General features: G+C 40.8%; 1 protein-coding gene across 3 annotated transcripts in view; it reads left to right on the top strand.

Moving 5' to 3' along the window:
* Positions 1-12,046, top strand: part of PLOD2 (procollagen-lysine,2-oxoglutarate 5-dioxygenase 2) — a 282,208-nt gene that overhangs the window by 222,741 nt on the left and 47,421 nt on the right. For all 3 annotated transcript variants that reach the window (XM_082248892.1, XM_082248890.1, XM_082248891.1), the window contains exon 10: positions 8,504-8,625. In XM_082248892.1, coding sequence (XP_082105018.1) covers positions 8,504-8,625 — 122 coding nt within the window. The remainder of the gene's footprint in view (positions 1-8,503; positions 8,626-12,046) is intronic.

Here is a 12,046-nt window from a genome sequence, read left to right on the forward strand (position 1 = left end):
TTTTTTTTAAATGTGCAAAGATTTCAAACAAACTTCTTTCACGGTGTCATTATGGGATAATGTTTGTAGAATTTTGAGGAAAATAAGGATTTTTTTCCATTTTGAAATAAGGCTGTAACATAACAAAATGTGGAAAAGATTAAGCGCTGTGACTACTTTTCGAATGCACTGTAAACTAAAGGACAGACAATGGCCAAAATCGGCCCTCAGTTCGCCCATCAGTCATGCCAGAAAAGATCTCTACACCTCTATCACCCATTCCCAAGTTTGGCTAATTCTGGCTGTCCTACCCATTCTATCTAATATCTCCTCCACCAGCTTTTCCAGTCCTAAGTAGTTACTTAGACTCAATAGCAGGCTTCACACAATATTGCATGTGCCATCTTTTGTCTCTGTGCCAAGTCTCTGCTCCAAATGGAGACTGTTCCAGCTGGATAAAGATCCTATTAGTCATTTGACCTACAGTTACAGGGCTTCCTTCTGAGGCTGCCACCAGGGGCTGACTGGCATCTTTTAGCCCAGGGGGCAAGTACAAACCAGAGGCCCATGGTGCAGCGACTCGGCCCCCTCCCACTCTCCCTCTTCCCGTCCTCCTCCTGATCCCCATTTCAGGCTAAAGCTCCGCTCCAGGTACTCTCTACTCACCAGCCGAGTCCGAGTTCCCAACCTGGCCAGCAGGGGGCAGTTGGGGGGAGCTGGGACAGCTCGGTCGGGGCTACTTGGGGGAGGAGAATCTCCAGTGGGGCATGGAACCAGCCTCTGCTCAGACACAGTTTACACCATCCATGCTGGGGAGGGGGGGTGGAGCCTGCGCTCTGCCCTTGTCTTCATCCTGCACTCAGAAGGTCAGCAGTGGGGACTTTTTACTTCTCTTCACCAGGAATCCTTTAGCCATGTCTGTGGCAGAAGTGGAGCAGCCTTTTAACAGGGGAATCAGAGTGGCCCAGGGGGGCATTTGCCCCCCTGCCCCCTAGCCCAGTCCTCCCCTGGCTGCCACCACAGGCATAGCAATGCCTTCATAATTTTTCTGGCCCCGATAATGTGTAGCGAGGAAAGAATGATCCATAGCGATCCGCTTAATCTGGTTCTTTGATCCATTTCACTGAGTGGATTATTTACTGATTTATCTGAAAGCAGATTTATCTGGGTAAAGGAATTATTGATGTGTCATGTTTAGCATTACAAATAAAGCACACAGCAGCATTGGTGCACCACCTTCATTGTCCTATTGCCCTTATTCAAACTTGGCATAAATCTAAATCAGGATAATGACCTAATGATAATGCATCTTGTTTTCTCATTGATTTTCTCATATTGATTACTGGTTTTCCCACAAGTGAACTTCCGAAGTATCCCTTGAACCCCTTTTCCTGTTTCCTGCAAATGGGTCAGAATCCTGGTTTGTAGTGAATGCTCATCACTGCTTGTGTGTGTATGTGTATATATACACTGCTCAAAAAAAATTAAAGGAACACTTTTTTAAATCAGAGTATAGCATCACGTCGATTAAAGTCCTGGGATATTGGTCTGGTCAGTTAAGTAGCAGAGGGGGTTGTTAATCAGTTTCAGCAGCTTTAGTGTTAAAGAAATGAACCGGTGCACTAGATGGGCAACAATGAAACTACCTCCAAAACAGGAATGGTTTTACAGATTATGGCCACTGACATTTTTTCCCCCTTATCTTTTCTGACTGTTTTTCACTAGTTTTGAAGTATGGAGGAGATTCCAGGAGACAAGCAGTTACAGTAGGAGAGATGGACAGGGCCATAGAAGGTCCATAACCCATCAGCAGGACTGGTATCTGCTCCTTTGTGCAAGGAGGAACACTGCCAGAGCCCTAGAAAATGATCTCCAGCAGGCCACTGGTGTGAACATCTCTGACCAAACAATCAGAAACAGACTTCATGAGGGTAGCCTTGGGGGCCCGACATCCTCTAGTGAGCCCTGTGCTCACTGCCCAGCACCATGGAACTCAATTGGCATTTGCCATTGAACACCAGAATTGGCAATTCTGCCACTGGCACCCTGTGCTTTTCAGATGAGAGCAGGTTCAACCTGAGCACATGTGACAGATATGAAAGTGTCTGGAGAAGCTGTGGAGAATGTTATGCTGCCTGTAACATCGTTCATCATGACCGGTCTGGGGAGGCATATCCATGCAGGGATGCACAGACCTCTACAGGCTAGACAATAACACCCTGACTGTCATTGGGTATCGGAATGAAATCCTTGGACCTATTGCCAGACCCTACGCTGGTGTAGTGGGTCCTGGGTTTCTCCTGGTGCATGACAATGCCCATCCTCATGTGGCGAGAGTATGCAACCAGTTCCTGGAAGATGAAGGAATTGATACCATTGAATGGCCTCCACGCTCGCCTGACCTAAATCCAATAGAACACCTCTGAGACATGTTTTGTGTTTGTTTTTCTGTCCATCCGACACCGCTGGGTTGCACCTCCATCTGTTCAGAAACTCAGTGATGCCCTGGTCCAGATCTGGGAGAAAATACACCAGGACACCATCCATCTTCTCATTAGGAGCATGCCCCAACATGGTCAGTCATGCATACAAGCAAGTGGGGGCCATACAAACTACTGAGTACCATTTTGAGTTGCTGCAATGAAATTTCAGCAAAAAGGACTAGCATAATTTTTTCACTTTGATTTTCAGGGTGTCTGAATTTAGCCCTCTGTAGATTGATAATTTCCATTAAACAATGTGGCATCCTTTCATTCCTAACACATTACTCAGTCCATATCAGTATAGATATCCAGCATGATATTTTTCCCAATTGAGATTGGTGTGTTTTCAAAGTGTTCCTTTAATTTATTTGAGCAGTGTATATGTATGTGTGTGTGTGTGTGTATATATATATATACAAACCCAATTCCAAAAAAGTTGGGACACTGTACAGATTGTGAGTAAAAAAGGAATGGACTAATTTACAAATATCATAAACTTATATTTTATTCACAATATTTATATAGATAACATATCAAATGTTGAAAGTCAGACATTTTGAAATTTCATGCCAAATATTGGCTTATTTTTCCCAGTTGGGACACGTAACAATAAGAGGCCAGAAAAGTTAAATGTACATATAAGGAACAGCTGGAGAACCAATTTGCAACTTATTAGGTCAATTGGCAACATGATTGGGTATAAAAAGAGCCTCTCAGAGTGGCAGTGTCTCTCAGAAGTTAAGATGGGCAGAGGATCACCAATTCCCCCATTGCTGTGGCAAAAAATATTGGCGCAATATCAGAAAGGAGTTTCTCAGAGAAAAATTGCAACGAGTTTGAAGTTATCATCATTTACAATGCATTATATCATCGAAAGATTCAGAGAATCTGGAACAATCTCTGTGCGTAAGGGTCAAGGCTGGAAAACCATACTGGCTGTCCATGATCTTCGGGCCCTTAGACGGCACTGCATCACATACAGGAATGCTACTGTAATGGAAATCACAACATGGGCTCAGGAATACTTCCAGAAAACATTGCCGGCTAAAACTCTATAGGCCAAAAAAAAAAAACATATCTAAACATGATCCAGAAGCGCAGGTGTTTTCTTTGGGCCAAGGCTCATTTAAAATTGACTGTGGTAAAGTGGAAAACCGTTCCGTGGTCAGACAAATCCAAATTTGAAGTTCTTTTTGGAAAACTGGGACGCCATGTCATCCGGACAAAAGAGGACAAGGACAGCCCGAGTTGTTATCAGCGCTCAGTTCAAAAGCCTGCATCTCTGATGGTATGGGGTTGAATGATTGCGTGTTGCATGGGCAGCTTACACATCTGGAAAGGCACCATCCATGCTGAAAGGTATATCCAAGTTCTAGAACAACATATGCTCCCATCCAGACGTCGTCTTTCAGGTAAGACCTTGCATTCTCCAACATGACAATGCCAGCCCACGTACTGCATCAATTACAACATCATGGCTGCATAGAAGAAGGATCCGGGTACTGAAATGGCCAGCTTGCAGTCCAGATCTTTCACCCATAGAAAACATTTGGTGCATCATAAAGAGGAAGATGCGACAAAGAAGACCTAAGACAGTTGAGCAGCTAGAAGCCTGTATTAGACAAGAATGGGACAACATTCCTATTCCTAAACTTGGGCAACTTGTCTCCTAAGTCCCCAGATGTTTGCAGACTGTTATAAAAACAAGAGGGAATGCCACACAGTGGTAAACATGGCCTTGTCCCAACTTTTTTGAGATGTGTTGATGCCATGGAATTTTAAATCAACTTATTTTTCCCTTAAAATGATACATTTTCTCAGTTTAAACATTTGATATGTCATCTATGTTGTATTCTAAATAAAATATTGAAATTTGAAACTTCCACATCATTGCATTCTGTTTTTATTCACAATTTGTTCAGTGTCCCAACTTTTTTGGAATCGGGTTTGTATGTATATACCCTATATTACCAAAAGTATTGTGATATCTGCCTTTACACATACATGAACTTAAATGGCATCCCAGTCTTAGTCTGTAATATTGAGTTGGCCCATCCTTTGCAGCTATAACCGCTTCAAATCTAATGGGAAGGCTCTCTACAAAGTTTAGGAGAATATCTATGGGAATGTTTGACCATTCTTCCAGAAGCGCATTTGTGAGGTTGGGCACTGATGTTGGATGAGAAGGCCTGGCTCCCAGTCTGCACTTAAATTCATCCCAAAGGTGTTCTATCAGGTTGAGTTTAGGACTCTGTGCAGGCCAGTCAAGTTCCTCACCCCAAACTTGCTCATCTATCTTATCTATCCAATGTATCTATCCATCCATCCTCAGAATAGCACACATTTTGCTTTGCTGTCAGCACTGTTGAACACAGAGTTTCCAGTACACAAGCACTACTTTGCTCTTTTAATTTTGTCTTGTCTGTGGGATGGAATGATTAAGCATTGGGACGTGCTCTTGAGACCAATATCCTGGTATAGCATCAAATAGAAAGTCTTTGCTCTATATCTTTACTGGTAGCACCATGTTGGTGCAGTGTCTTTGTCTATACATGGAAATAGTTTGGAAGGCCTCATGATCACTCATTTCCAGCAGACTTAGTTAAACAGTGCTAAAAGTAATGTCATAGTAATATGCAAAACCGCCTACATCAAATTAAGGATATATTTTTTGTGATTTAAACTCAAGTGGGGTGAGTTACAATAGCATACTCTGTCATCATTTTAGTGAAATAAAAAATGTCAAACTGAGCTAACTGAAATTAAATGATAAGCTGCTAGCACATCAACCGACATAGGTTGAATAAACCAAAACATAAAATTTTGTGCAGCGCTAAAATTATAGTGACAAATGTTATATATGTGCACATCTAATCATGAAAAAAAGTCCATAAAGGTCAGTCCCAGGTGAAGAAAATAAATCTTTAAATTAATAGGTGACATTAAACGGTGAAGAAATCCCAACACCAAGGAGAACAATGAATGCGCTCACCGGAGGGTATGGACCCACTGTACTGTATAGCAAATGGGTCATACAGGCTGGTTACACTGGAAGTCCCCAAAGGTAGCTGAATCACCCGAAATTTCCATAAGGTGGTCCGAGCGTTTCATATACGTGTATCACCCTACAAATAGGTGCTAGGTAAAACTACAGTGGGCCTTGTCTGCCTAACAGCAGGGCTGTGATCTATCTAGTTAGGGTGTCAGGGCTTCCAGATGTGCCTGCTGAAGGGATAAGTATCCCCACTGGCTCCTGTGAGAAGCTTCTCATAGGGCAGTGTGGGAAGCCCAATCAAGGGACACATCCCAGCTTGTAACTACCCCAGAAGGCAGATTATGCTGCAAGGGATTCTGGGAGTGGCTATAAGTTTGGGGGGGGGGGGTGGCACAGTGTCTTTGGAGGGAGCAGAGTACCAGGAAGGAGAGTGCAGCTGTCTTTCCTCCTATCTGAGGAAGGTGGATGTCTTGGGGTGTCGCCTGAGAATCCAGAGAGTACTGAGTTGAGCTGAGGGGATCCGGTGTGCCGAGAGTCTGCGGAGAGAGAGAGAGGTCCAGTCCCAGGAAAGCCTACACAGGTCGTGAGTACTGCGGATTGCTCCTGGGGGTCTGCCTAGAGTCCGAGGGGACCACTGCGAAAGAGGTTCTGGGATCCAGTGTCAACTAGTTGTAAAGGGGGTGCCTAGGCTGAGGGCCCTGAAGTTGTAAAGGGGGTACATAGTGGACCCTGAAGAGTTCAAGTAGTAAAGGGAGCACCTGCAGTCTGGGCCCTGAATTGTATTGTGTGTGTCAGCCACAGTGATAGCTATTTGGAGTTCTACAAAATACTACCTCAAGCTGTGCCAGGTGGGGGAAAGTATTCAGAGACTTACATAGTGAAACAGTGTTAAGAGTACTACAATTCTCAGTCTTGGATCTACTGGACTATAGGTCGGGGATTCAACACTTCATCTGTTATACAGAGTGTTCTCAGAGTCAGTGAGCGTTGGCTGGCGCCAAGGGAGCGCCAACGGGCATTTTTCAGGATTGAAGTCCCAATTGTACTTAGTTCAAGCCAAAAGGAGTGTCCCACTTATTCCCTTCTCCCATCCCCTTAATTTATAATAAAAACTACAAACAAAGATGCCGGAGTTGTCACTGCTTCAGTTGTCACACCTGGGGACTCAGTTCACATGGGCTGGCAAGAATTCCGGTACTAATGGCAGACCTACATCAGGCCATAGGCCTAAAAACCTTGCTACATACGGATGCCAGGAAGTCCAAGCATCCGGTAGAAACAATCAGGGAATACAGTCTTGGATAGCAATTCTGACGTTCTGATGCGTTTCATCTTAACAGATGTAATCATAGGAAGTTGGCAAATAAATCATAGAAGAAATGGCTGCACTCCAGGTGTGATCAAAATTCAGGTTTATTGGCTGAACATCCCAATGTGACAAATGTGGCAAGGTAACAAGGTACCTTGCCACATTTGTCACATTGGGATGTTCAGCCAATAAACCTGAATTTTGATCACACCTGGAGTGCAGCCATTTCTTCTATGATTAATTATCCACGTTGGAGAGCCGAGGTGTGCATCGGTGTGTCCTCAGGCTTTTGGAATCACCTAGAGCAGTGAGTTCTCCTCTCTTTTGTGTATAGGAAGTTGGCAACTTCCTATGATTACATAGTTTTAGTGTGTCTGACATGTAGATGATCTTTTTTAGTTTTTTTTTTTTATGCAGCAAAATAGTTTTTTTTTTTTACAATTTCCCAGTAAGGTTTTAGCAGAACTCCTATTGATATAATAATAATACAGTTGACTGACCTACCATGAGTAAGGTCTAATTTACATAGAAAAGTCTTTCAATGATAATTTTCAAAATCCACATGCAATTGAACCACTTATAATCTAACAGCAATCACTAAAAACCACAGTGTCACTGCCTAGGATTTAGTCAAATAAACCACTCACATCATGAATTGGATTCATCAGTGCTCCTTCTAATCAAGAAAAACGCCTAATAAAATGATGTAAGCTGTGCCATGAGAACCTTGATGATTAATTGGTAACAAGAGGCTTAAACGTAATTCCATTTTGTATTTAGTTCTGCCTACATAAATGTTTTTCACAATTAGAAAATTGTAAGAAGTTCTGGAGTATAAATCTTTTCTCAAAAAGTAGAAATCCGATTACTTAAAGCAAACTTGTTGGACAAATAAAGCTGATAAAATAACCATAGCAGCAGCAGTTAAAAAGGTAACCTCATACATCCCTCTACATTATATGAGAGAATTAGGAGATGGGAGCATGCCTGTGCTTATGCAAATGAGGCCAGATATTTCACAGCAAGAGGCATTTAGTGGCAGAAAGTGTTCTCAGCTGCCTTCTACGGTTAGATTTTTTTCATTTTAAAGAACTCCAAGCACTGTTTGTATAAAACAGTCACATCTAATCCAAATGGGCACCTTTTTGATGGAAGAAACTTACTGTTTTATAATAATATTTTGAACTTCTAAGTCCCATTCACTCCCAAAGGGATATTCATTTTAGAGCTTCTATATACCAGCATTTCTTAACATTTTACTACAATTCATTTCTGTACTATAGAAAAAAATCACCTTGCTTCCATATGCCATTGATGCATTTTTTGTGACTTCATATCAAATTTAAATGTTCTGACATATTTACATTTGAACTTCATTTTATTTAGGCATTGATCATGGAGATTGTTTCAAAATCAACAAAGCTGTTTACAATCACTAGTTCACGAAGTTCACTTTACTATAAAGCTGGCCATGAATGTAAGAATGTGAGAAAACACAGTTACAAAGTTAGGTTTGAAAGTCCATTGGGTTCAGCCAAATAATTGGAAAAAACACAGCAACTATTAATATAAATCCAAACAATGTGTGTTATACTGTAGGGCCTGAATGTTGCTTATGCCTTGCTTGTGGTTTTGTTAGTATGTTTCTCTCGGTTTCCTCTGTTATCTGATATTTCCAATAATGTACTTCTGCATCCTAAAAAAAATCATTTCTCAGGTTCATTTACTTCATTACAGGAGGTTTATCATGAAAAACATATCCAGAAGTTTTGGGAAAAAGCCAAGGGAGTCATTAAGACTTTTAAAGTAGTTGGACCCGAAGAAGAGATCACACAAGCAGAAGCAAGAAACATGGGAATGTAATACCACCTTTTAGATGCATGCAGATAAATATTTACCTCTGTTGTGTATGAGTTAATTGTCCATTCTTTTATTGGACATGATTTTCATTTGTCCATTGGAACAATGAAAATCAACAAAAAATGTATTGTGCTATGAGGGTGATTTTTAAAGATGGCTTTTATATGAAACAAGACAGTTGGTAGCTGGATGTTAGACACATGAACAAAATGACCTCTTGACTTTTTTTAATTATACTAGAGCCATTGTTAGAGTTGTGCATTCAGCCAGGTGCTGTAATTAAAACCCAATTCTACCCCAAATTTTTTTCTTAAATTTAGGTAAAGAAAGTATGGTTATAATTACAGTCAATTTTGTATTATTGTCTGTATACTTTGGGGATCTCTCCCCACATTTCCTGTCCCACTGACCTCAGCACAAGAAATGGTGCAGGTGGCTATGAGACCAGAAGACACCGATTGTAATCAAAACCTGACCGATTTTATTACCACTTCCCACTCTGCAAAAAAAAACACACACAATGTGTGTATGTATTTATATACACTGCTCAAAAAAATTAAAGGAATACTACTACATGCCATTGCCAGAAGGTATGCAGTGTCCCCCAGCACGGTCTCAGGAGCACAAAGGAGATTCCAGGAGACAGGCAGTTACTCTACGAGACCTAGACAGGGCCATATAAGGTCCTTAACTCATCAGCAGGACCGGTATGTGCTCCTTTGTGCAAGGAAGAACAGGATGAACACTGCAAGAGCCCCACAAAATTACCTCCAGCAGGCCACTGGTGTGAATGCCTCTGACCAAACAATTAAACAGACTTCATGAGGGTGGCCTCAAGGCCCAAAGTCCTCTAATGGGCCCTGTGCTCATTGCCCGGTATCCTGGAGTTCCATTGGCATTTGCCATTGAACACCAGAATTGTCAGGTCTGCCACTGGTGCCCTGTGCTTTTCACAGATGAGAGCAGGTTCACCCTGAGCACATGTGACAGACGTGAAAGGGTCTGGAGAAGCTGTGGAGAATGTTCTGCTGCCTGTAACATCAAACAGCATGGACAGTTTGGTGGTGGGTCAGTAATGGTCAGGGGAGGAATATCCATGGAGGTAAGCACAGACCTCCACAGGCTAGACAATGGCACCTTGACTGCCATTAGGTATCAGGATGAAATCCTTGGACCCATTGTCAGACCCTATGCTGGTGCAGTGGGTCCTGGGTTTCTCCTGGTGCACGACAATGCCCAGCCTCATGAGGCGAGTGAATGTAGCCAGTTCCTGGAGGAAGAAGGAATTGATACCATTGAATGGCCCCCATGCTCGTCTGACCTAAATCCAATAGAACAACTCTAGGACATTGTTTGGGTCCATCTGATGCCACCAGGTTGCACCTCAGTCTGTTCAGGAGCTCAGTGATGCCCTGGTCCAGATCTGGGACTAAATACCCCAGGACACCATCTGCCATCTCATTAGGAGCATGCCCCGACATTGTCAGGCATGCATACAAGCACGTGGGGGCCATGCAAACTACTGAGTACCATTTTGAGTTGCAGCAATTACATTTCTGCAAAATGGACTAGCCTGCTGCATCATTTTTTCACTTTGATTTTGATTTAAATGCAGCCATCTGTAGGTTGATAATTTTCATTTCCGTCAAACAATGTGGCATTCCTAACTCATTACCCAGTCCATATCAGTAAAGAGATCCAGCATGATATTTATCCCCATTGAGATCTGATGTGTTTTCAAAGTGTTTCTTTAATTTTTTTGAGCAGTGTATTAATGTATAAACTGCATCTTTATACAGGTGCATCTCATAAAACTAGAATATCATCAAAAAGTTAATTTAAGTGAAATCGTATCACTTCCCACTACCTTGTTGCAAGGACATGAAGTGAGGATAAATCAACCCTACAAGGACACAAATAGCAATAAAACCTGACAGCGGATCTAAATCTTCCCCACTCTATAATCTTTACCCCCATTTAAAAGTTTTAGGCCAGAGTTTGCTATTAATCTTTGTTCTGCAAATTCTATGTGGGTGTAAATGAGGGTTTTATGTCTATAAAGATTATCTAAAAGAGAATCACAATACCAATGGCAATGTTGGATCTCCCAGATACTCCTCCCAATATATTTTGAAGGTTCATGAACAACTAATGTGCTTTAATATACCACCTAAATCAAGCTTTGCTATAAAGGTTTCGGATGAACTTTAATGAGACTTTAAATCATTTCTTTCCAACAATAACTTGAAGTTGTGCTTAGACTTTTAAAAAAACAATATAGTCATGTCAGTAAACCTATCCTTACCACAATTTAGCTTCTTTCCACTTCGATAAACTGTCAGCAATTTTATAGTACCATTTATTTAGTCAGCAAGTCCACATAATGTTCTGTTTTGGCAAATCCAATAAAATTGCTATTATATGTATTTTATTTAGAGTGAAAAAAGAGACATTCAAAGACAAAATGAAGATTGCTTGTTCGCAGCAGCTGTTACGTGGTAGAGTTGAAGACTTTACCCTTCCAAGAATAGTAAAGCACATTTTGTGATTCTAAATCCCTGTAAAACAGAAAATGTGGCACCTTGACAGTAGAGCTCTTCTGATTATTAAAAGGAATGTAGTGGTTTTGTAAATAATATTTTTATTATGGTCAGGCCTAAATATATATATATATATATATATATATATATATATATATATATATACACACACACAAACCGGTCAGGACTGCACACACCCAGTATGTAACTAGATTCTTCAGGTGCAGAGCAGGCAATAGAGATCACCTAGACTCCAGTCTTTGAGTGAAGACTATCCAGGTGATGCTAATTTCCAGTTGAGAGAAGTTGCTATATCATGAATGTGATTAGAATCTGATTTTATGTGTGTGCGTGTGTGTATATGTATGTATATATATATATATATATATATATATATATATATATATATATATATATATATATATATATATATATATATATATATATATATACATATATATATATATATATTATTGTTTGATAATATTTTGAGTTCTACTTTTGAGCTAGCAAATGGAGCTTAAGATTAATTTTAAGTATTTATAGATTTTACCTTTTTCTATCGTGTAAAGCCTATTGTTTTTTCAAGGAATTTAAAGAGTCCAAGCCGGAATTTAAATCCATTACAGTGACTTATCCAAAATACAAAACACTTTTTAAAACAAACAGGAACAATGCCCCCCCCCCCCCCCCAAACCATTATATCTTCCTTATAAACACCAAAGTGTAATTGAAAGTATTAAGAGCAAATTCACACAGGAATCGGCAACCGCTTTATCTCCCTAGTAACTGTCTGTTCTTGACTGCAGTAGGGGGAAGTGTTGTGCTCGATTCAAAGCATTGCACACATCTCCTTTTTTCTTTTTTATTTTAAGTGTGC

The sequence above is a fragment of the Pelophylax lessonae genome (genome assembly GCF_965119305.1).
Source record: "Pelophylax lessonae genome assembly, chromosome: 3".
Lineage (NCBI taxonomy): Eukaryota > Metazoa > Chordata > Amphibia > Anura > Ranidae > Pelophylax > Pelophylax lessonae.